General features: G+C 41.5%; 1 protein-coding gene across 1 annotated transcript; it reads left to right on the forward strand.

The window, feature by feature from the left end:
• The first annotated feature begins 3 nt into the window (after positions 1-3).
• Positions 4-23,888, forward strand: LOC119733639 (NEDD4 family-interacting protein 1-like). The gene is made up of 7 exons (XM_038207042.1): positions 4-187; positions 2,525-2,627; positions 3,672-3,817; positions 4,383-4,452; positions 5,799-5,923; positions 9,163-9,229; positions 20,291-23,888. Exons 1-7 carry the CDS (start codon positions 161-163, stop codon positions 20,389-20,391), a joined length of 639 nt encoding a protein of 212 aa, XP_038062970.1. The 5' UTR covers positions 4-160; the 3' UTR covers positions 20,392-23,888.
• The last annotated feature ends 2,939 nt before the right edge of the window (positions 23,889-26,827 follow it).

Below are 26,827 nucleotides of genomic sequence, written 5' to 3' on the forward strand. Positions count from 1 at the left end.
AATACACAAACTAAACATGAATCAGTGTCAGTGGGCAAAAAAAGTCAACATGTAAGGAATCGAGAAATTGTTCCTCGAAAAATAATCCAAAACAATAAAACTTACAACCTTTCATACCGGCAACACATGCATTTATTTATTGTTATTGCAATTTGAAGATATGGACCCGGTGCCTTCCTATGAAGAGGTGAGTTAAGAGATTTTTTACAGGTTTAGAAAACACTGCGAGTTTTTTGTACTGAAATTAAAACTGGAACTTCCGGAAGTGAATTTATCTACTATCAGTTTATCTATTATCCAAGCTACATTTCATCATTTGCAGCTATCCAAAAAGCAACTCACAAAATTATTGTTGGAAAGCGTTGCAAGCGTTAGGCCTACCTGCGCAGATTATGGATGGTCGAGGATATTCTTTTAGCCTATGGCTATCTACTCTAGACTAGTCTAATTTAATTAGATTGTTGATGTTTTTATTGTTATTTTTTAAATGTTAATGATAGGCCCCCCCCCTATATATATTTTGTTTTGTTTTAATAAGGTGTTTCACGAAAATATGGGCCATGTTGCCTGCGGGGCAATTTTACAGGCGTTGCCGTGTACGCGTGTTCTTTCTGCCCCATGAACAAGATGGCGCATAGGGCCTATTTATTACGGTGAAACACCTTATTAGAATTATCTTACTGTTTTGATATTTATGTAAAGGAACCAGGGCCTTTATGGACAGCAGTTTTCTAACTGATAAGGCCACCCCGTATAAATATGACAGCAAATAAACCAAATAAATAAAGCATTTGGTTTAAAGATAGTAATGATGGGACGAAACTCCCTGTGAAATTATTCTTTCTGGCAAGCTGTTGTTTTGAAGAAATCAATGAAAGAAGGGCTTTAAGATAAGCCTGAAGATTAAAACTTAAGCAATTGCATTGCAACTCGCACGTCTGAGCGGCAAGACGCCACAGCTTTGGGGTCATCACTTCTTTCGTTCAAAATAGCTGCCATCCACAGACGTTTTATGTGTGCATATGGACTCCAGAAAGATCCCTTAATTTCTCAAAAAATTTGGTATAACGTAAGGGCATCTAATTAACCCGGAGAAAAAAACTGAGACATCATAGAATACAACAATCTGTAAACAATTTGCAATTTTTTTCGGACAAACTAGTTTGGAGAACCAGATGTTTTGCCACAGTGCAGCAGGCCACACTAGTGGGGCTAGGAAATACTTTTAGGAGATCTGTCAATTTTCGATTGAATGATTAACCCCGATCGCCCTGAATCCTTCAAAATACTCTTTGCCAAAGTGGAGGAATTTGGAGGATTGAGGTTACATGGCAAAAGTGCGTCACTGATTTCGTTGGATGCATTTTGTCAAGGTCTTGCGCCGGACCTTGTGTTGTTTTGCTCAGCCATGCGTAAATAGGCGTGGATTATGCTTGAAATCCTCCGTACTGCTTCAGGATGTCACTGGCCAAGCCTCAACATATTGACAGTCACTGCCGCAGGATTTTCAAGGATTCAGGCAGTGGTCACCCCTCCATGAACCATATTCAAGAAATAATGGAGAAATTTGCAGGATTGAGGCTATAGGCCTATGCTATTTTTTCCATGAGGCCAATTGGAGGATTTTGCAGGATTGAGGCTACATCCTCGCAAAAAGGCGTAGGGAGTTAGGCTTAAGTTTACATTTGTTTCATCCAACAATTCCGAAGGAATGTTGCATCTTGATCCCACTTTTTTTCATCATCTGTAGACCTATATCATCTCGATGACAGTCAGTCATTGCAAAAATGTGGGGGGGGGGGGGCGGAGTGGAAAAACATTTGCGATTTTGTTAGGAAATACTTTGAAAATGCTCTTGACTCTCCGTACACAACGGCTGAAGTGGCGACTGGATACTACATTCTTTCCCACAATCCTAGCTACTGAAGTGCTTCAATCAATGTCTGAATTTAAGACTGGGAAAGAATGTAGTATCCAGAAGCCACTCTCTTTTCAACATTTTTGCAATGACTGACCTTTTATATTGAAATGATGTGGGAAAAAGTGGCGTCAGGTTGCAACATTCTTTTCAAACCTCTAGATGGATTTGCAATGGCACATTAATGTTGTAATTTGTAATCGGGTAACTAATATAGCCGCTGAAATCAAGTCACTGCTTCTGTTAAACTGTGACTGTATATCTATTAATCCTAACTCCCAAGCATAATTTACTAGGAACCGTACCCATTCTGGCAAATTCCAACACCCACGTAGGAAATCATACACACACACTGTTGGACTTAGTTTCTGGAGGTATGCCAAACCCAGTGTAAAAGACCATCAGTTTAGGGGTACTGTACCCATCCCAACAGATTTCAACAACACCTGCTGTTGGGCTTTGATGGGTCGAGTTCGGTTAGGGTTAAAGGGCACCCCCCAAAAAAAGGACTGGCATCGAAATAGTAACGTCAAGTACCGGTAACAGGTAGTGTCTTGTTCTCAAGATGATTGTGGGTTAACTGTTATTTCCGTTTATTTGTCCTAGGCTTGTAAGGATGGAGAGCAGCGCATCCAACATGTGACCCTAGCGTTGGTGGTACCGCCCCCCTCACCGGCCGACACTCAGCCTGGTACCCCAACTCACAAAGGTATGTGTTCTGGGGATACAAAGTGGTACCAGTCCAACAGAATGTGAAGTAATGTTGTGCAAACCCGAAACCGAAACCAACCCGACCCCGGCGACCCGAAACCGACTTTGGGTCGGGTCGGATAGGTTTGTCCATCTTTTCAGTCTGGTCGGGTCGGTTTCGGTTTTGCATTTACATTTTGGGGTCGGTTTGTGTCGGTTGAGCCATCTTTTTAAAAAAAAACGAAATAAACCAAAAACAAAACCAAAACAGTTAAGAAATTCAGGTGATGCAATATTATTGACAGTCACTGTGACCGCAGCCCATTGTGTGGTGTGGCCACCGAGCACACTGTCAAGTTCCCACGGTATTAATTTCTCCAGTTGTAACAGTTTTCATGATACCGCGTGGTGATACCATGCATTTTTTCACTAAGCGGAGTTACTCTCGATCAACCCACTGAGTATGAGAGATAGAGACGTTGATTTTGCAAAAGAATTAATGCCAAGTGGGTAAGGGCAGGCACAAAAAAAGTGATAACTTTGTCCATGCCAGATATTTTTTTGGGGGGGGGGTTGAGTCGGGTCGGTTCGGGTCGGGTTTACCTTATTTCTTGACGGGTTGGGTCGGGAAGGTTTCGGGGGAGTTAAGATCGGTTTCGGTTCAGATACGGTTTATATCTCTAATGTTTTGTGTCGGTTTGGCCTCGTCAACCCGACCCGATGCACATCATTAATGTGAAGCTGTGTTATCTTAAGTACTTGGCTACAGCCAAAAAATGTTGTTTCGTCATCAGCTTTGGCTTTGCCTCCAACTTCTGAATCACTGAGAGACAAACCAAACAAAAATAATCAAACTTTTGGCTTCATATCAGCCAATTAAATGGGCCAAATACATAAAAACTAGTATTTCTTATAAGCAGAAGCACCAAACAAAAGCAAAAGCTCATCAAATTGAAGCAAAAGCAAATGCTTAAAAACATATACATAACCTTTTGCTTTGCCTGAACGGCTTTTTCTTATTCAAAGCTGATTTATTTCTGCAAATGATTTTTGTTCCTTTTAGATGAGGAGGAGCTGAGTATGCCTAATGAGGACCCACCACCTTACGAGGAGAATGACGACGTTAAGAAGCCCCTGACTTCCTCCTCTGAGCAGAGCTGGACACAGCCCACGCTGGAGGAAAAACTGGTCCAGGCCGGGCTACTCAGTGTAAGGATCATACAGGCTGGCGTGGATATATTCAGAATGAAGTCCGTGTGTAGATGGCGTTGTGTGACCAGTGGGAGTGACGCGCACGCACTTGATCAGGCGCGTGTGGCGCAAAGAACGCATGGCGATTAAAACGTAAACAACTCCTTTTTATGAGGATTGGCGCGCGCGTACTGCGGGATGTCACGCAGATGCAACTGTGGTGAGTGCGTTGTGAATTTAGGACTATGAAATACCGACTCACTGGTAGTATTGCGCATGCCTACATGTACGTGAGAATTGTGAACGTTCAACCAATAAAACGGTAAAAGGCAGTGGATTTCATAGGAGTCCATATTTCATATGACACTGGAAAAGTGTTTAACACCAGCCAGCCATGTCTGTATCATCCGTTTAAGACCGACCACCTGACGGGCTCTCGACCAATGGGAGTGGAGGATGCGAGAGCTACCAGTAAAAAGGGGCATATTTAACGCCAAAAACTCCACTAAGTAATGCAACTATCGAAGTTGGAACAGGTGGAGTGATTATGATCAAACTAACAGGTGTTTTTTCTCTGTTACAGGAAGACGATCTCAAGGAGGATTCTGGCTCCATGCTGGGTGGTGACTTGATGTTTATTGTTGCATTTTTCAGTAAGTTCACTCAGTACATTGTACCTATGCAGTGATAATTATTGCATGCCTACACAAAGTCCCCGTGTAGGTGTAGCAGTGTTGTGGTTAAAATTGCTTCCTGTGAAAATTATGGTCGTTTTTTTTCCCTCAACTTTCACGATTTACATGCCGCATGACGGAACTTCACACTGTTTTGATTTTTGGGGTGTGTATTTATGGGTAGTACGGGAAGTGGGTACCCGATTGAAATATACCGGGGTACTCGTAAAATAAACCCAACCCCAAGATTTAAATCTCAGAAGTTGCTGAACAGATTGTTCACAAAGATCGCATGATAACACCACACTGTTGCGTCAATACAAGATACAAGTGTACAGCGAGCTCAGTACAAGGTGTCATTTACATCTTTGCAAGCGTCGTTAATGTGAATATGTTGTTTTTTCCATGCAGCCGACATTCATAACCTAACTTTTTCATTGTTTGAGATTTTACTAATTAATATGTAAATTACGGGTACTCGATTCAATTATCTGGAACCAATTCCTGAAATCAGTGGTCGGGTACTCGGGTAACCGGTTTCGATGTGCAGTCCTATTTAAATTCATAAATATGGTAAATAAATCTTACAAAAAAAAAAATTTAAATGCAAATTTGTTCTTTGATGTTGTATCTCAATTAATTGGGTACAATTTTTAGAGCAAGGGGTAGGGCATACAGGGTGAGTAAAAAAAAACCGGAAACCCAAATGTTGGGACCACTGTTTTAGTGAAGTTCTGCATGTAGCACTTTCGAAATCTAGGATATGAAAGCCCCATTCCTAAGCTTTCTTTTAGTACAAGAATCATTTTAATCACTCATGTACTTTTCAAGTTACAGAATTTTAAACACAACCACCGTTTTAAGGTTCTGTCCACGGATCACAAAAAAGTTCAGTGTTCTTTCAGCAAAACGAAAACAAATCACATAGGGATGTGTGTGAATTGTTTTCGTTTTGCTGAAAGAACGCTCACCTTTTTTGAGATCCGTGGACAGAACTTTAAAACGGTGGTTATGTTTAAAATTCCGTAACTTAAAAAGTACATGAGTGATTTGAATGATTCTTGTACTAAAAGAAAGCTTTTGAATTGGGCTTCATGTCCTGGATTTCGAAAGTGCTACGTGCAGAACTTCAATAAAACAAGTCCCGACATTTGGGTTTCGTTTTTTTTTACTCACCCTGTTTAGTCATATTTCAAATGGAAAGTGTTAATTTTATACTTGTTTCAGAATGGAAAGGCTAGAACAAGTTTTTTTTTTAGTTCCCAAGTTTTTAATTGATTTCATCTTACGTCCGTTGATAATTTTGTCTTGATTTTTCTTCCCAGTTGCTTTCTTGTTCAATTGGATCGGCTTTCTCTTTGCCTACTGTCTGAGCGCTAGCGTGGCCGGACGGTACGGCGCTCTGTCTGGTTTTGGCGCATCCATGGTCAAGTGGACACTGATAGCTATGGTAAGAACGCAAAGAGTAGAGCACTTTGAATGGGCACGATGTGATCATTTTAGTAAGGGAATAAATACATGTATGTGCTCTGCCGGTTTTAAACAAGACGTTTAAAACCAGCTTGTGGCCTGGACGTTGATAATGGCCCGAGCCAAAGTTGAGGGACATTTTTGGCGACCAGGCCCCAAGCATACTTGCCAAGCACATATTTATTCCCATTCATAAATACCTTTTCGGTCAAAACAAGTAAAAAATTATTCATTTCCAACGATTTTGTTCAACAAGTATTACTTCATGTTTTTCTAGCTATGTTATGGTATGTGCCTCGCGCAAGTATTTTTAAACAAGTCCTTATATGGCGCATACTGTGCAATGTGGTGCAGAACGCAATACAGACTGAAATATGGACTGACTGGTAGTATTGCGCATGCCTAAGTGAAGATTGTGAACGTTCAACCAATGAAAGGGTAAACGGGACCAGACTTCATAGGAGTCCAAATTCATGTGACACTGGAAAAGTGTTTAAAACCAGCCAGCCAGTGTTTTATCAACCGTTTAAAACCACCCACGTGATGGGCTCTCGACCAGTAGGAATGGGTAACCTGTCTTTAGTACTTTTGACTGCGTATTTAGAAAGCTAATCAACCAGTATTGGTGCTCTAGGTGCTGCATCATTATTACCCCTGCTCGTTGGGCCAATGAAACATTCCAAACACAATCTGACTTCCCCAGGAATTACACAGCTCAATGCTACCCTTTTTTGCACAAAGCAGCTTAATTCAATCACAGTCTCTGCCCTCGCAGGTACACATTTAATCTTGGGTGGGGAGAGGTAAATTGCGACAATGTGAGTTGCCCATGGACACACACACACCCTCTCATGCTGAGTGGACTAAAGCCCACAAGCTGCAGGACTACCCACAGATCTCGAGTCTGTGCTCCATGCCACAAGGCCACGGCGCTGCACATCACTTTGCATTCTGAGGACGTGAAGTTCCTCAAAAGATATTTGAAATGACATCCAAGTTCTTCCAAATTCTCATTCCAAATTGTAACTTGTAACAATTCTAGTTTATTATTATTTATTATTTTATTATTTATTTATTCTCATCATGTAAAAACATGAAACTTGTCTCCTCGTTCTGCACACAAATATGATGTATAAAACACTTAAAAACTTCACATTAAAAACAAAAACAAAAACATATTACATAAATGTACAAATAGGCGTAACAATATAAGAACACTGACAAGAGTAGACGTAAACAGAAATAGAATAACAAATTGAGCCTAATTAAATAAATAAATAAAATATCTGGATTGATAGAGCTATTATGTATAAAGACGAAAAATGGGAAGGACACAATGGCAAGCCGGGGGGGGGGGGGGGGGGATTAGAAAGCCAGGGGGATATGAGCGGGGGAAAAGGAAACAGGGAAAGGGTTGAAACTTACATGTACGAGGGGTATAAACACACACATTTACATCACGATTTAAAAAGCATAATATCTACTATAAGTCTGATTAAAAACACGAGATTGCCCTGGGTAAAAAATGTGTCGTGTTAACGAGATTTCAATTTACTAATTTAACCCGACACAAAATGGGTAGATGTGTGAGGAGGGGTGGATAAGAATATTATGAGATAAGACAGAATAAGGGCTAATCTGATTGCTCTAAAAACACACTACAGCACGATTATAAAAACAGCATTATCTAGTATAATTCTTGTTAAAATGTGAAACTGCACTGGGTAAGAATGAAAGGTTGTGTCGTGTTGTACGAGAGTTCAATTGACGGATTCGACCTGACCTGTTTTGTACTATGAACGAATGGAGTGGGTGAGTATCGTCTTGCATAATGGTTCTCAGTTTGGATTCAAGAGCATTGTGGTACATTGATTGAATGTCCAAAACATCAACACCAATGACCCTGCTGGCAATTTTAGTGATCCTTTTCAACTTGTTCGAATTCACAACAGTCAAACCATTAAACCAGGCGATACAACAAAAAGACATGACGGACTGTATGACACTCTGATAAAAAAGCAACATAATATCACGATTAACATGAAATAATTTCAATTTCCGCAGGAAAAAGAGCCGTTGACTAGCCTTGGCACATAACTTAAGAGTATTCACATTCCAATTCAATTTACTATCAATGTACGTCCCAAGGTACTTATACTCTGTCACAATTTGGATTTCATCACCACTAATAACAACAGGTTTGATAACATTCTGATTTTTCCTAAAATCAAAAACAATTTCTTGCGTCTTCTGCGTGTTCAATATTAGGAAGTTAGTTTGATGGTAGTTTGCATCGGAGAGATGCAAATTTCATGTCCCGTTTTGCCTTTTATGTGACCTGATAGTGAGTAAGGGACGACAACCTTAATATATCAGAAGCTAGTGACAAGCTTAAAGCTACAGTCCATCATTTGCAGCTATCCAAAAAGTAACTGATGTAATTATTGCTGAAAAGCATACTTGGTTAAAAGATATTAATTAACTAAACTACCTGTGAAATTACTCTTTCTGTCAAGCTGTCATTTTGGAAAAAACAATGAAAGAAGGCCTTTCCGACGATGCGTCTCAAGACGCATCGTTGGGAATTTCCGTTATTAGTTCATTTTTACTTCGGCAAAGCTTGCGCAACCGTTGACATTACGTACACATGTGTGCGGTTGCTATAATTCGTCGGATCATTGCGCGACATTGCATAGCTGCAATCGACTCAGTGACAATGTGTCCCGGGCGCTGAATTCAGGCCCAATTCAAAAAATGACTCAGCCACTTTTGATTTGAAATCAAGATCTTAGAATATTGTTTTCTCAGAATATACAGCATTCACTGAGCTAAGACTTCATCATCGGGCGAGTTGTTAAGCACCCTTCTTTAGATGTTTTGTTGCTTCAAACGAACTTAATGCACAAATTACAAATGATGGACAAATTACAAATGATGGACTGTACATTTAAAGATAGTTCTCCGTGTAAAGTCTCAAATATACGTTTTACTATTGATGTAAGCTTGGCTTGAGAGTCTATTGCATTTCAGGTTTCAGTTTATTTCCGTAATATTGTAAAGCCAGTATTTTACTGGGTTTACAATGTAAACAGTACTTACAATAATTTATAATAACAATTACCCTATGTAATTTGTTATGTAATTTCTGGATCAAAAGCATTTGAACTTATAAAATAAACAATTTAAAGTTAACATTATTTGTTTCCCTTGTTGTTTCAGTATTCAGACTGTTGCAGCATGTATCTGAAGGAAGCCACATGCCTGCTTATTGCCCTTACGCTCAGTGGTAAGTTTCAACTTTCAATAATTTCACATCAAGCTTGTATCAAAGACTGGCAATTTGATTCAACTTCCTGATACTGTTAAGTTTGTTTGCTGCCCTCTATAGTTCATGTATGTTGAACTTCTATACACTGTTAAAGATGAATGCTGCCCTCTAGGCTTCACACTTGGCCAGGCTATTTTTTTTTTCATGTGAGGAAATTAGACAAAACTTGAACACTTAATGAAAATACAGAAAATACGAAATTGTGAATGTGACACTTGCAACTTTGATATATTAAACTGTTAAATGATATGAATGTTAACGCTCAAAGTTAGACGGGGCGTATGTATCTGTATGTTTTAAGTGCTTTCAATGTTTTTTTCCTTGTGGGACATTCATGAAGTACAATTTAAGTGTCTGCTGTCAACACATTCAGATCTATGCACACTGCAACACAGAATACACAAGATTCATTAACCCAAACCTTCCCAAATCCTCCAAAATCCCCTTCGAAAATTGGAGGGTTTTGCAGGATTGAGGCTATAATGGCAAAAGTGTGTGGCCACTTTGGGGGATGCACTGTGTCAAGGTCTTGGGCCGGATGTTGTGTTGTTTATGCTCAGCTTTGCATAAACTGAGTCCTAGATTATACTGGAAATCCTCCACACTGCTCCAGGATGTCACTGACTCTGCCTCAACATATTGACAGTGATTGCTGGGGGATTTTGCAGGATTGAGATAGTGGTCACCCCTCCATGGACCACATTCATGAAATAACAGAGGATTTTGCAGGATTGAGACTGTATGCTGTTTTACAAGGAGGCAGTTTGAGGATTTTGCAGGATTGAGGTTGCGTCCTAGCAACAGTGCCTAGGGGGTTTTAAGCGATTCACCTTTCATGCAGAAATACTTCAATTGGCTACAAACAAAGAAATGCACTTTGTGTGTTATACATTTATGGCGTCAGAGCATATGCTGCAGAATATTCAAGATATTCCGAGCTTTGTCTTTGAAGGTTATGATAATTCATTACTGTGGGATTCAAGTTGTCGACCTCCCCGTGGTGAATCCTGTCAACTGGCGCAAGTCAGGCGAACGACAACTACCAGAGTTAGTAGAACTTACATCAATCAACTTCTTACCACTCGTCTACACTCGTCTACACGATGGATCGTCAGCCACAACAGACTAGAACCAACCCGCAGCACGTGCCCTCATCAGGGCAGGCACCTGCGGATGCCGTACGGGCTGGTATCTCCCTGCTGCAGCTGAATGTAGAGGGCCTAACCAAGGCCAAAATCATTATCATTGAACATTTGATGCAGACCAACAAAGTCAGTGTTGTCCTGTTGCAAGAGACCCATATGAGCGACAGCGCTCGTCTTAAGATCCCTGGATATACCTTAGCAGCTTACACTGAAAGCGACATCCATGGGATCGCCACTTTTGTGCGGAACTCGGCCAAGTGGAAAGCAGTAGCAGCCTCTGCCTCCGATTCTGACCTGGAATGGACAGCAACTCAGGTGGAAGGTGTGACTGTAATTAACGTCTACAAGCCACCCCGAACCAGACTACTAGTAGACTCCATCCCAACATTTGATCAGCCCTGCATGTACGCTGGAGATTTCAACTGCCAGAGCACGACGTGGGGTTACCGCACGACTACCCTAGATGGTTCTGCTCTCGAAGACTGGGCCTCAGCCTCTGGTGTCCACCTTCTGTATGACTCGAAAGAGCCCGACAGCTTTCGCTCTGGTCGATGGAACACAACATCTAACCCTGACCTAGCCTTTGTCAACCTGAATGGTCCGTCCCCACACCGTTCAGTTTTGGACCCTTTCCCCAAGTCACAGCATAGACCATCACTCATCATTCCGGATAACCCTGTTGGGCCAATCTCTTCCAGACCCGTAAAGCGATGGAACTTCAGAAAGGCCAACTGGAATCAGTTCAGAGAACTGGTTGAGTCTGGGACAGACACCCTCCCTCTTCCTACTAACGGGAATTTGGACAAAGCCTACTCTGCCTTCTGCAAACTTCTAATCGACTCGGCTAAGCATGCTGTCCCTCGTGGATTTCGTCGCAGCTATATACCGGCTTGGGATGAAGAGTGTGATAGATGTTACAATGCATTTATACATTCTGACAGTGATGAAGAGAGTGCCACACTGGCCACAGAGCTGACAAAATGCCTAGATCAGAAGCGGAGGGAACGCTGGGAAGAGACAGTCCAAGGCATCGATTTCACCCATTCTAGCAGGCTGGCTTGGATGACCCTTAACCGTCTCACTGGCCGCAGCTCCCGTCCGAAGCATTGCCCTGTCACAGCAAACTCCATCGCACATCAGCTGCTAGCTAATGGCAACTTTGAGAATGCAGACAAAGACCACGCCCGGATTGTCAAACAGGAAACTTCAAGACTCTGGAATGCTCCAGGCGTAGATGGCTTCCTTTCCAAACCCTTCACATCTGCTGAGCTCGCACTGGTTGTCTCCCAACTGAAATGTGGGAAAGCCCAGGGCCCGGATAACATCTTCCCAGAATTTCTAAAGCACTGTGGTCCCAAGAGCCTGGACTGGCTCCGTGAGTTTTACTCGACCTGCCTCACTGGATTGCACATCCCGAAGATCTGGAGGAAATCTACTGTTATAGCCCTCCTGAAACCCAACAAGCCAGCAGATAATCCCAAGAGCTACAGACCGATCTCACTCCTGTGCGTGCCATTCAAGCTTCTCGAAAGGCTCCTTCTGGCCCGACTCAATCCAGTGGTTGATCCCCAACTTCCGGATGAGCAAGCAGGCTTCCGTCATGGTCGGTGTACCACCCATCAGATTGTCAAGCTTACCAATGATATCGAGGAGAGTTTTGAAAAATGCAACAAGGCAGGCGCTGTTCTAGTGGATCTCACTGCAGCTTATGACACAGTGTGGCATCATGGCTTGACACTAAAGCTTCTCCGCACCATTCCAGACCGCCACCTAGTGCGGTTCCTCGCAACAATTCTTGCGAACCGCAGCTTTGTAGCCAAGACCAGCGATGGACAAAGTAGCCGACCACGTCGCCTACGGAATGGGGTGCCCCAGGGATCAGTTCTGTCTCCCATGCTCTTCAATATCTACATCAGCGACCTACCTTGCACAGCTTCACGGCAGTATGGCTATGCAGACGACCTGGCATTGCTGTATACTGATAGGAACTGGAACAAAGTAGAGAAGGCGCTTACGGCTGACATGGAGCTACTTACAGACTACCTCAAGAAGTGGAGACTCAAGCTGAGCGTTGCCAAGACTACTGCAACTGCCTTTCATCTCAACACCAAGGAAGCCAATCGACAGATGACTGTTCTTCATAACGGGACTCCCCTACCGAACAACCCCCACCCAACTTACCTTGGAGTGATACTGGACAGACAGCTGACATACAGACAGCACCTTGAAGCCCTACGAGCAAAAGTGTCGGCAAGGAACAACTTGTTGCGTCGCCTGGCTGGTACATCATGGGGTGCATCAACATCCACCCTTCGCACAGGAGCTCTAGCCCTGGTTTACAGCTCTGCTGAATATGCTGCGCAAGCGTGGTGCAGGAGTACCCACACCAGAAAGCTGGACTGTGTACTAAATGACACCATGCGGCTCATCACTGGATGTCTCCGTCCTACACCCACAGATCTCCTCCCAGTCCTCGCTGGAATCGCACCACCAAGGCTACGCCGCGAGAATCTGACAGACAAGCTCACAACCAAATCCCTTGCCGATGATGACCACCTTCTTCACAAAATTACGACAGAATCCCAGGACCTAGGTGGCCAACGCCTCCGATCACGTCGACCTTTCTCCCGACATGCAGCCGCCCTCAGCAGATCCGACTTTAGCCTAATACAAGAGTGGGAAAAGGGCTGGGAAGAGACGGTTCGCCCAAGGCAGTTCACTGTTCCCCCTGGCACCAAAGCTCCTGCTGGCTCGGAACTACCCCGGAGGAAGTGGGTTACACTGAACCGGCTGCGAACTGGGGTTGGGAGATTCAATGCCAACATGCACCGCTGGAAACTCCGGGATTCACCGGCATGCACCTGTGGTGCAGATGAGCAGACGGCAGATCATATATTATACCACTGCCCCGACCTCCAACCTCCTGACGGGATGACTGATCTGTCGTGCCCAAAAGACGCACAAATCAACTGGCTTACGCAGCTCCAAGAAATAGCCTGATGTACAGTACTACTAACTCACACGAAAGAAGAAGATTCATTACTGTCCCATCTACCTCTCTGTACAGAGGAACCATTCAGTAGGCCTTTTCACATTTTGGTTTGGTAGACCTTTTCACATTTTGGTTTGGTAGGCCTTTTCACATGTCCAACACAGAGATTTGGGATAGCATGAAAAGGCCCTACTCTGTACATGTAACGGCTGCCCCGAATATTCCATCATCAACCGAATATTCCATCATCAACCCAATATTCCATCATCAACCCAATATTCCATCATCAACCCAATATTCCATCATCAACCGAATATTCCATCATCAACCAAATATTCCATCATCAACCGAATATTCCATCATCAACCAAATATTCCATCATCAACCAAATATTCCATCATCAACCAAATATTCCATCATCAACCAAATATTCCATCATCAACCGAATATTCCATCATCAACCGAATATTCCATCATCAACCGAATATTCCATCATCAACCGAATATTCCATCATCAACCGAATATTCCATCATCAACCGAATATTCCATCATCAACCGAATATTCCATCATCAACCGAATATTCCATCATCAACCAAATATTCCATCATCAACCGAATATTCCATCATCAACCAAATATTTGTATAGCTTTTTCCGGTTTGAATTTTCCTAAAGAAAAAATACACATACACGGCTGTGATTTTATTTCAATTGTAAAGTTGCATTGCTTAATTATTGTCGAGTGCCACTTTTTTGTCGACAGTTATTTTATTGTTCTCATCGCTTTGCACGTAGCAGGTTAAAGCTCTTGGCAGGTACAAAATACTGCAGAACACTCGAGCTGCCCACAAGATTGATTGCTGCATGCAACATTTAACTGGCGTGCTTTGTGTGCATGCATTTTTTGACAGGCGCAGCACACAGCTGCAGCTGGCATGTGTAAACCTGATCGGGGAGTTTTGAATGTTCAGTCAAACACAGTTTTGAATAATCGAATACTGCAGCTGGCACGTGTAAACTTGATCACGAGTTTTGAATATTTGGTCAAACACAGTTTTGAATAATCGAATACTGCAGCTGGCGCGTGTAAACCTGATCGGGGAGTTTTGAATGTTCAGTCATACACAGTTTTGAATAATCGAATACTGCAGCTGGCATGTGTAAACTTGATCGGCGAGTTTTGAATATTCGGTCAAGCACAGTTTTGAATAATCGATTACTGCAGCTGGCGCGTGTAAACTTGATCGGGGAGTTTTGAATATTCGGTCAAGCATAGTTTTGAATAATCGAATACTGCAGCTGGCACGTGTAAATTTGATCGATGAGTTTTGAATATTTGGTCAAACACAGTTTTGAATAATCGAATACTGCAGCTGGCACGTGTAAACCTGATAGGGGAGTTTTGAATGTTCAGACAAACACAGTTTTGAATAATCGAATGCTGCAGCTGGCGCGTGTAATTTGATTGGCGAGTTTTTAATATTTGGTCCAAAACAGTTTTGAATAATCGAATATTAAATTATTCAAAAATGGACCTCAGTTAATGTACATGTTTACTCGTTTATAAGAGCAAGCATGATGAAGTTAGCTGCGATGCTCATGTAAGAGATTGCAGAAGACGACAAGAATGTTATCAGGCTTCATCATCAACTCAGCTTCGGGAATGATAAGTGGTAGGAGTTAATGTCCCACATAAAGACTCTTAGCTGATAGTCAGAGTGCTGGGCAGAAAGAACTGTGCTGCAATGTAGGGTTGTATATAGGTAACATGTGAGGCATAGTCACACAGAGCCAAGGGGTGGCCACTTGAGATAATAAGCTCAGACCAAAAGTATAAAATTTGTTTAAGAAAACAGAATAGGAAGAGGCGATAAAAATGATAAATGATGTTGATTTGTCCCATATAAGCTTACAAGGTATTATCTGCTGGTCTTTGTGCTGGAGTGTGCCAGTGATTCAGGTGTTCGGGTCTGTGCTCTATTGTTAAAGGGAACGCTATAATAATATCGGGGGCAATTTTTATAGGACTAATATAAGGCACAGTGTAGTAGGATCATTTGCGTTTACCCCGAAAGTAACATTCCGAAATATTATCAAAAAGCTTACTTAGACTAAAAGATTGTACTCGTGCTAAATACTCTGTGAAATTATTTCTTCTGGCTTTTTTAGAAGGAAACAAGAAATGTACCGGTAGGTGATTTCCAACAATCAGTCAAGTGACTGATTGTTTTGTAGATTGAATCAGAAATGATGTATTGTACTGTGGGCCTGAACAGGATGACTATAATGGGTTCTGATTGTATGATGTCAAAGTACCATGCGACCATCCGGTTTACCGTGATTGGCCACCATTGCAGTAGGCAAGCATTTTTAGCATCCTTGTCATGTGTTGTAAACTAGAGAGTAGGGCAGATTTTCAGGTACATGTAAAATAACCTCAAATTCCTTTTTCAAAATGGCATAATGGTCACAATCTGCGCTGTGTACTGTTGTCATAATCGGGCCAACCCAGTACTGGGTCTTGGCTCTGCGTTTTGCCCACAGTTTTTGCCATCCATCACAGCTTTGAAGGTTTGCCTACTACCCACTGCATACAGTGCTATACGATCTTTGCCTACTACAATGGCGATGTCGATTGTCTGATACCAAGGTGTAGGCCATGTCACGTGGGTCAGTGAGATCTATATCACTGAATCAGACGATTTGCCAGAAAGATGTAAAATGGACAAGGATCAAACTTTCTCTAAGAAAGAGAATTTTTTTTTCTAGACTTTTAGAAGTTCTAAGGTGATATGTAGCATTCAAGTGGTTATTTTGTTTGCTTGGTAAACAGTTACTTTTGATGGGATCGTTCGTCTTTCATCATCGTTTCAACCATCAAGCGGAAACCAAATTCACATGTTTTGAAGTGACTTGAACAGATCAAGATGCTCTTTAAAGGGAATATACATCATTTGCTTTTGCTGCAATTTTCAGAAATGGATGGAATTGGGGGGTTGGAAATATATAGCAAATATAGTTACACTGACTTTTTTGAGGTTTTGGGTTCGAAAATGCTATAAAAAACCAAGAAAAACAATCATTTTCCTGTAGTCTGGTTCCCTGACTCCATTTAAGAAGAAACAGAGCAGTTTACATACATTGGGGAATTGTAAGGTCAGGGAACCAGTCTAGCTGGCTTGTACCCGTTTATAGGTGTGTAATTGATTGCAAACAAGTACGATGGTCAACTGGGGCCAGTATTTGAAAAAAAGCCAGTTTTTTCCAACGCTGGTCGGCCTATCAGCGTTGGAAATTGATACAAAAATACCACTTTTCTTGAAAATGACAGTATACCAGGTGCCATGATTTTACAGGATGCTTTACACTGTCATTCACTAACAGTCCAGCAAGGTATTTCAAAATGATTTGGTAGTTTAATTTTTTGATGTTTGCAAATGTTGTATTTTCCCTTTAAAGGCCGAGCGATAAACCCAGCGTACGTCACAGCCTCCCAAATATCTGATGGCCGATGTCTAATTGATCGCATATAATGATGAGGCACACCGGGCCCGGCCAATCCGCTTATCTCTTGTCAAAACATTCTAGGACTGTCCGGCGTATTAATCATTCCTCGGCAAAGTCAAGGAAGAACAAAACAAAATTAAAAACTCGCATCTGATGGGAAAACCAAGCGGACTGTTTACTCTACCGGGCCAGATTGCATCCGTGTTATCTTGTAATTCAGGTTAATTTATTTCAGCCGGGGTTTGCTAAAACCCTTGGCTGTGAATTATTATAAATTGCTCGCAATAATTTTTTTTTTCCTTTCTTAACTTTCATGCTTGATTTGTTCTTGTTTTTTTTTTCAAGTATTAGTTTACATTAGGGTCTATCCATAGCATATAATGGCCCGGCAGCTATGCAAAAGTTGAGGGCCATTGGAAGTAGGGGTAAACATCCCAAGTTCTTTATAACGTTTGAAGTATTTCCGTACCCCGGTTATTTGTCTCTTTAAAAAAAAAAAGACTTGACCAAAATAGCTGCATGTGTTTGAAATATTTTCTACCCGGAGTGCGACCGGTTCGAGAGATTTATACCGCTGTCACGTCTTATTGTCTGCAGAAATATGTTGTTTATGAAATTAACCTACTTTTGCGGGGGAGTGGTGCACGAAGTACAATGCATAAAGTGGAAAATTGGTCTACATTTGGTGCTTGACTTTTTAAAACAACAAAAGCAAAGCTTGACATTACAGGCATGGGAATAAACTCGTTGATCCTGCATATAAAAGAACCTGTTTTTGCAGCACGCAGTTGGTGATATATATTTGATGAAAGTCTTAAAGGCGTCTATAACTTTTGATTTATGTAAGAGCGTGTCAATGACCGGTCAACTTCTCCTTGTGTTTTCGGTTTCTGTTCTTCCCTGGCATGGACTCAAGTATGCGGGAATTACAACTTGAAAAGACTCCCTGCACCTCCCCCTAGTCTGAGTATCATCCGCTATCCACGTAGCCAAGTCTCCTGTATAACGTCTGATATATCTAAGCATGCGTGACGTCATTTCATTCCGAAATCAGGACTAAGATTGTGATTGGTCAATTTTTATGCCGCGTTTTTGTAATACAACAACCTGTACAAAAATGCTACTCATCGTGGGCGTGATGTTTAAATGCACGCGGGGAGCTCAAATTATGCGTGCATAGAAGGCGCCTGCTGATTGGTCAGTTTCTCGAGGTCATAGGCAGTCTAGTTGCATAGTTAATCGCCGAATCTGTTTATGAATAATAGACCATGGTCAGCTTCGCCAGGGCCAGGGTCTATTACATAGACTAACCTCCCCACCCCCCCCCCCCCACCCCAAAAATCACTTTCACCGTGAACTGAATTTTTATAGCTTGGGCAGTTTTCCAGAGCAGTTTTGTTGGTGTATTTAGACCTTTGAAGCCAGGTTACTTTCTGAACCTCCAACACTTGGAATGTTGTAAGGGAAAGGGTCATTGCACTTTCTGTGCGGTCAGAAAAGAAACGGTGGAGCTTGACAGACAAATATTACGTGTAGTTGCACGCTCTTGGACATGTATGCAATAGACCTTTAATACACATGAAGCTGCATGTACCGTATCTTTAAGAGGGGGCATTCTTTGTCTTTTGAATTTTGATACAGTGAATGTTTTACTCAGCATTTTGGGGAAATAGAAAACCATTTCCCTGACTGACTATCATTTATCCGTACTCCTGGGTGGAGAGAGGCTACGAAGAGTTCCATACTGGGCCAATACTCATATGCCCTAATATGACCTGAAAAGTACCAAAAGTTGTCAATCTGATGAAGAAACACTATTTTTTAAGGAACTCGTGCAAAAATTCTTAAAATACTGTTTCTGTCATGGCCCATAGACTTAGTGCAGGAGGTCTGAGTGGTGGCCCAGTATGGAATCTTTCCGAGGCCACAGTTGTAGTAAAGTGTCTTGCCCAAGGACATAAGCACCATGTTTCCTCTAAGGGTTCGAACCCACGTACATAAATGCACATACCATGGCACACAGATCGAACACTGTGACAACGGCACTCTGTATAAAAAAATGTATACATCCATGAAAAAAAAAGAAGTGATTCAAACATGGTCACAATAAACTTTTGAAACTAGACTAGACCAGACCAGACCAAACAGCCTAAACTATGCCAATCGTTAGAGCAAGGATAGGCAAAGCTTGTCAAGTATTCCGGAAGTCTCCTGAGCCTCCCCACCTGTCCCAACACCCTTTGACTTTGGGGCAGGTGTTCGCATCCTGGAGTTGATGAAAACAGGTGGCCGAATAATAATAATAATAGCCACATCAAAAAAAAACCAAGAGAGGCCCTGGTAGAGGGGATTGGTTTGGCGAGAGTAAGGGGGAATGAAGATGCACCATCTTTTTTTAGACCCAAGGTTGTTTTTACTGTTGGATGTTTTTATGGGGTAGTTTTTAGGATGGGGGGATCAGGCAAGTATTTATGGCTGATGAGATGGGCGGTGCGCTTTTTTGGTTCCCCTGATTTAATGTGAAGTCTTGATGATGTGGGAACTGCTGGGTTTGTTGGCTGTGATCATAAAACTGCTGAATACGAAGCAGCGTAATGCACCACGGTGATGTTTTAGGAAGGATGCGTGTATTTGTACATCAATTTATTGGCCGTGTTGAACAGCTTGACTGCGATTGATATTTCCTACATGGGTCGCCCCCTAAAGACCCATTTTGATGACCTTTTTCGGGGCGTAGTTCAGCCCCTTTTCTTGTGCCTGTATCAAGTGAATTCTGCCTTGAATTTTAATGAAAATCATTTAAATTTACTCCAAAAGTGACAAACCCATTTACATGTATTATCAAAAAGCTATCATACCGGTACTAAATACCTCGTGAAATTGTTCCGTCTGGCTTGCTGTCATTTTAGAAGAAATCAAGAAATGTAGGTGATTTCCAAGAATCAGTCAATTGACTGATTTTTGTTACGACAAAATCGTGTTTCGCGATCAAGAGGTTGTGCATGGCTCTTCACTGTTTTCTCGAAAAGTGTAATATCCACTGAGCTGAAACTTCAACGGATTAGGTTTGCAACATTCTTCTTTGGATTTCCAGTAATTTTTTTTATTGGAAACAAACAAAATGCATGAACATCTACCTACATGTATACATGCATGCCTTTAACTTGTTGATCCTAAATGGATTTGTAACTGTAAGTTCTATTTACAAAAAACGGAAGAAGATCCACATTTTTTTAAGAGGGTTATTTGACAAGGCGAATGGGCGTGTCATATGCAATGAGTCAAATATCAGCCACTTATCAGATGTTGAAATATCAATTTTGTAATTTTCAGTTACTAAAAAAAATTCTTATCTATTGTATTCTGTGTCCACAGGTGTGTTAGTGTTCGGCCGCGGCATCTACATGTACCTGAAAATCAAGCGTCAAATGCAGGGCGGGAAGCGTATACAGTACGTGTACTGGCAGAACATGTAAGGAACCTAGGAGAAGACCCATGCACGTAGGTGACAAGTCTGCATCGGATTTGCATGACACTTATTATATTATTTAAAAATATAATCAAACAATTGTTCAGTTACGTTGGTCAGATTGGTTGCAAGTTGTTGTTTTTATCCCTTGTTCTTATATTTGTCCAGTCTTGGTCCCAGACTTCAGGAGTAGAGGTCGCTAACACCAAGATGAATCAAATCTAATCTTCAGAGATTTGGCAATGCTACCTGGGAGATTCTGAGCATATCTCATGCGCGCTGTACTCGAGACAATGAATGCATATGAGGGATGCTCGGGGGTGCAGACCTGTAAATAGGCCAAGAATTGCCTATGTGGGCCAAATCACAATTTGTATGCCCTCAATTTCTTTCCTATTAGAGCATTTTGTGGACCATGAACTTGAATGTTTGTAACAAAAAGATGGGTGGAAGCCATGCATCGGAATGGGAGTTAGTATTTCTGTGAAATTAGGATGAAAATGGGCCCGAAAATTGCTCCATTTTGCAAAGGAGCACAGGCATCCTTTTTCCAATGGCGATGGGCCACAGGACTACTTTTAGGGGTGAACATCTTTGCATGGAATTTTCTCCCCCAAATCATCGGATTACCACCCAAAAAAATTGAACAGAAAATGAAAGATGATGAAATAAGCTTTAATTTGATGGGTGCCTCAAACACCTTAGAGAGTTGTCAGTATTTGAAATGATTGTTGGAAGCACGCGTAATTACCACTGAGGTCTATGGGAGTCGATTTACAGGTCTGGAACCTCAGGCTAGCACTGCCAATATTCCCAGGGCTGATTCATCTTGTCGACAGCGACCTCTTACAGCCGGGTTGGCATTTACTGCGCTTGTCAAGGGCCGCTGTAATAAAACTCAATTCAAGTCCTGGACCGAGGCTAATATTTGTCCTACTAATTGAAGACCAGGTGCACACAAGAAGGTGCGAAGTGATAACACAGACTGCAATCCCATTGTGTGGAGTGTGGTTATCTTGGACAAATTTACTCATTTGATAACGGTTTGGTGACCAACCTGATTTTTTGTGCACTCACCCCGAGTGGACCACTGTGATTAGTTTCATATATAGTATACAAGTTTGTGTTGCACTCTTAATGTTTTAGTGGATTGAAATGAGGACTACCACAAATTAAAATTATGAATACTCAAGAATTTTTTGTATTTCTGTATTGAAAACAAAATCAGTGGAAAGAGTATTGAGTAGTCTGTTGCATTTGTAAGTTAAATGTGTAAGGAATGAATTTCAGTCTGTGATGGCAAGTTGCGTAGTTTTTAACAGAGTGAAAAGGGAATTTTATAAAGTCGCAATTGAATCAGGCACTCTTTTGTTTTAAGTAGATGGATGGTGGGGATGTTGTTACACAGCGTGAGAAGGCATTCTCTATATTTAGACGGCATGACAATTGTAGATTGATATGGTGGAGTATAATTTAAGCAGCTAAACCTGTGGTGCATGTATATAATGTTCACAGCGGCTTACTGATCTTGGTGGGTGAAGGCGAAATATTTTATTTCACAATATATATCTTCTACTTGCTTTGGAGCAGGGGTTTTTTTTGGGGGGGGGTGTTTTCTTTTTAGCATCAATGTCAGGTTCTGGATGCTGCTGGCAACTTTTTTCTATGGCAATGCTGAGAAATTTCATTTGAGTAATTTGTTTTTAAAAAAGTATTGCGATTAATCATTTAATTAAATTATATACTGTACTGCAATTTTTTGATGTGATATTTGGGGGTTGCGAACTAAGGTAGGTTGTGATCTTTCATACAAAAACAACTCTTGCATCCTGGGACGAGGGCAGTTACATGTAACAATAGGTTTTAAACAAAATGTTTCGCAGGTGTTTTTCATTTTGCCTGACTGGGACTGTCTGAAATATTGATTTAGTGTCGACAATTAATATCCATGACTGAGTATTGGCCATTTAATAACTGGCAAAGAACAACGGTAGCTTTCTAAGAATAGCACAAACCATCCAGTTGTGGTAGACACACACACACCTTCTATTTCTGGACACGGAGACTACTTCTAAGGTGAGGTCCGGACCCGGTATTTGAATTCAAAACACTAGGGAACACATCTGTCTCCGGGATGTATTTATTTGTCTGGAACATTTTCTTTGGGTCGTTTTGTCTCTCAAATTAAACTGTCTGGGCTGAACTTGACCCAAGGTCTCTTGTTTTGACTGCTATTATTTTTGAAGTGCCCTGCGGGTCCCCCTAGACTGCTAGATAATTATTACCAGAGGAATGTGGGTGAGCCGTAAACAATGACTTGAGAAATAACGATGATTAAATTTAGAGAAGGAAGGGGGTGATATTGAAACGAAGAGGTGCGCCTACTACATAAGATAAATATTTTGAGTCTTTTTGAGGGTAAGAGCAGACTCAACAATGTCGCTCCCTATTTTAATTTTTTTCCCCTCAAGAGTTTCAATTTGGAATTTGAAGGAGAAGAGAAGTTACAATTGATCGTTTGTTATCGCTGGCACTGCGAAACGGTTTTGTTGACAGATGTAACATTTCTGGGTGCATTAAGGTTAGTGTCGAAAAGATCTGAAAACAAGGTGATTTGGAATTGGGCAACTGAGAAAGATCGTTTTAATGAAAAACACACTTGAATGAGTAAAGTGAAAAATGCTAGTCTCAATTACTGTTGTTATTTATATTTTTAAGGTTTAATATTGACAGGTTCAAGTGGGTGGATATGGTGTATTGGTTCTCTTTTGAAGATTGCTTTATCGTGTACATACATTAAATATATTTACTCATCATGTACTTTATCATGTAATTCAACAAATAAGTAGTAGCATATGGGCCATTCTATGAGTTTCGGATCTAAAGATTTTTTTTTTCCTGTCCCTTGTTAACTTTTTACTTTGTAATTTTCCATTCAAGTATCATTAAGAATGACTTCAAACAATTAATTTATATGCTGGGTAGGTAGTTTGCTATTCATAATCACTCTTCGGGGACGCCTGCTTCAAGGAGAGCGTCAGAGATATAAAATCATTGATGTCAGATGTAACAGCGACCCCAAATTAATGACCCATATACATACGTACTGCGGTCAACTCTGCTGGATTGGTATTTATTATACAGAAATTGTGTATTTGTAAGAGAAATGCTTTTTAATCATTTTTTTTAACTGACAAACGAAAAACTAAAAAGCTCTTTTATTTTCAACTCAAACTGTTGTGTAGGTAGTGGGGTGTGCCATTTTTTCTCACTGAATGAATGTATTTACACGTAAATTATGATTAATGTATTTTGGTGATGAGGCTTATGGAGCCGTGTCCATTTATGTGGTGCATCTCAAAGCGAAGGGTGTTTAAAAAATGTAGGATTATTTAATATCCAAGAAGGCAGAAAAAGAAAACTAATCTTTGTTGAAGATGAAGCTTTGTTAACTGTAAACAGTTCACAATTTAATAAAGATCTATCTAATGTAATTTTATGGCAGTACCATTGCTATACAATTTGTGTCCATAATATTGCTGTATTTGTGTCAATCAGGGATGTATAGTTGAGTCCAGTCGCAAGTCCAGTCGCAAGTCCAGTCACAAGTCCAGTCACAAGTCCAGTCACAAGTCCAGTCACAAGTCCAGTCACAAGTCCAGTCACAAGTCCAGTCACAAGTCCAGTCACAAGACCAGTCACAAGTCCAGTCACAAGTCCAGTCACAAGTCCAGTCACAAGTCCAGTCACAAGTCCAGTCACAAGTCCAGTCACAAGTCCAGTCACAAGTCCAGTCACAAGTCCAGTCACAAGTCCAGTCACAAGTCCAGTCACAAGTCCAGTCACAAGTCCAGTCACAAGTCCAGTCACAAGTCCAGTCACAAGTCCAGTCACAAACTTGTCCATTCACAAGACCCTAAGTAACAAGTACATTATACATGTAAGTCCAGTCACAAGTAAATCACAAGTAAATCACAAGTCCAGTCACAAGAAACGGTAGATGAACAATAACAAAGGAATGCTTTTGTCAAAGCTCATTTGAACAGCTTGTGAGTAGAATTGGGACTGGAGGACTTGTGATGGACTTGCAGGGACTTGTGATAGACTCGACTACCGGTACATCCCTCGTGTCAATCACGTCAATCATAATACAAACAATTAGGCACGCTAATGATCACACTACACTTTTTTGAGTATTAATTTCACAAACTCTTGACTGGACAATGGACCAGCCATTTGCATTACTCCTAAAAAGGCCATATTCCTAAGGTATTCTGGGACTGGAGAAATCTCCCCATGCCTTTTAATCTGAATCCCAGAACCTCCGCAACACAACCCCCGTATTGAACACAGATGCTTCCCAATATAGCAAAGGTGTCACACAGTTCAATCCTGTGAAATGGATTTATCTGTCCACCCAACAAACCCCGATCCTATGAGTGGTGTCCCCCTGCGTGTGACACCGATGGCCCCCAGCTTATTATCCAACCCTCGACATGTATCTCCCCATATGGACAAAAAAAAACAACACCGAAATACGGTGAGGCCAAATCGTGAATCCAATCGGGATGTTTTTCCCACTTGGAAAAAACACTACAAGGCTGTATTCATTGATGGAAAGGGGGGGGGGGCGTGGGAGGAGGAAAAAACTGATTGAGTTCGCATGAGCAGGTTCACAACATCCCTTTTATAGTTAACCAGTTCCACAGGTACCACAAACAAAATATTTTTGCCCCCCAAATAAAATGATTTTCACAGGTGTTTTTTTGGCATGTTTTGTTGTGAAGGGAGGAAAAAAAGGTCTCATCTCCGACATCTCCGGTTGGAATGAGAGGGGGGTCTCTGTCTTAGGACCCACCGAGTTCCCAGGAGGAACAAGGCTTCTGTGCTGGATTAAAAGAGTTTCCTGTTTAAACCGTTCCCCGAGATGGGAAAACACGAAAGGCTTCTTGTATGAAAACTTTGTCCTGGTTTAGAGCTTGCCATCCTAGTGTGTATTGTGCTTGAGCTGATTGGTTTCACAGAAGCAGAAGTTAGAAACATCTTCTAGACTTCTAGCCCCTGTGTTCCCCCCCCCCCCTCCAAAAAAAAGGACTTAAGAATGTTGGCACAGGAATTTTGATAATTTCCCCCGGATGTTATCGCAGGATGTCAATTCGATCAGTGCATCCGTACATGTAATATTCGGAAACAGTTTTTTCGTTTATAGGATTGAAAATATACAGTGACTAGACTTCATATATTTATTATTTCCGGAAATATCCCTAATTTCTTTCCATCTGTTATGATGTGTACTAGACCACTTACATGTTATCAAATTATATACATTTTTTTGTCTTGCCATAACCAGGCACGGATCCAGAGGGGGTGTGTGGAGGTCAAACACCCCCCCCCCCCCCCTCGCTCCGAAAAAAAAAAAAATCCGACAATTATAGTAATAATAATTACCTAAATATGCAACACTCAGACACAGAGGCGTAGCCAGTGGGGGTTGGGGGGGGGGGTATTTGCATGCTATTGTGCGATAGTGGGCATGATCGTCAGATTTTAACAGGGCCCCGTTTGGAAGATGGTACCCCCCCCCCTTTTTATTTAACGAAGGCCTAGTGTCCAGAGAAAAAAAACTGTCTACAGTTCAGCACTGATTTGCTGATTATAAAAAAAATGTGAAGGGCCTGAACCCCTCCCCTCCCCTGTAAAAATTCCTGCATCCACCCCTGAAAAATCTATTGGATTGAAGAAAGGAGAAAACATTGGAGAGAGAATGTAGGCAGATACTTGTAAACAAACGGGTTCAGTTCAAAGATGGATCCAGGGGGGTGCCAATGGAGGCCTCCCCCCCCCCTATGGAAAAGGTGTCAATTTTTATATTTAAAAAAAAATTGTTCAATAATCACAATTTGGCTGACCAGTTGCTCCTCCCCCCCCCCCCCAAAAAAACCAATTGGTTCTCAATCCGCCCTTGATTCAGGTCTGGATTCAAAGTACAGTACATTTGTTTTACACATTCCATCGGCTTTAGAAGACTTTGTTTCTCACAGTACCATTCCAGCCATACAGAACTTCTGAGTCAAAGCAGTGTGAAAGTTTCTCGCTTTTCAAATCCAGTGTGCGGGATGAGGATTATGACGCATCACTTTCCTCCAAACAAAACCATGTTCACACCACCGCAGAGAATGTCGGGCAGTTACAAGACAGCTGCCTCAAAACAAATAAACTGTCAGTCACTTGGATGATGCGGAGTCATATTTTCTCCTGCCTTGACACTGCACTGCTCTGCACTGCTTCTCATAAATGAGTGTTACCTATCCATGACTTCATCTACATGCAGGATCATTTGCAGTTAAAGGGAATATACAACATTTGCAAACATCGAAAAATAAAACTACCAAGTTTTTACAAAATACCTTACAAGGATGTTGGTAAATGACAGTCTAAAGCAT

This window comes from Patiria miniata, unplaced genomic scaffold, assembly GCF_015706575.1.
Source record: "Patiria miniata isolate m_02_andy unplaced genomic scaffold, ASM1570657v1 HiC_scaffold_26, whole genome shotgun sequence".
In the NCBI taxonomy this organism is placed as follows: Eukaryota; Metazoa; Echinodermata; class Asteroidea; order Valvatida; family Asterinidae; genus Patiria; species Patiria miniata.

Bases quoted from the DNA above. Each gene is read 5' to 3' on its own strand.
- LOC119733639 (XM_038207042.1), top strand. From the start codon at position 161: ATGGACCCGGTGCCTTCCTATGAAGAG. The intron at 4,453-5,798 runs GTAAGTTCACTC...TTTTCTTCCCAG, and splicing joins GTTTATTGTTGCATTTTTCA to TTGCTTTCTTGTTCAATTGG. The intron at 5,924-9,162 runs GTAAGAACGCAA...TTGTTGTTTCAG, and splicing joins AGTGGACACTGATAGCTATG to TATTCAGACTGTTGCAGCAT.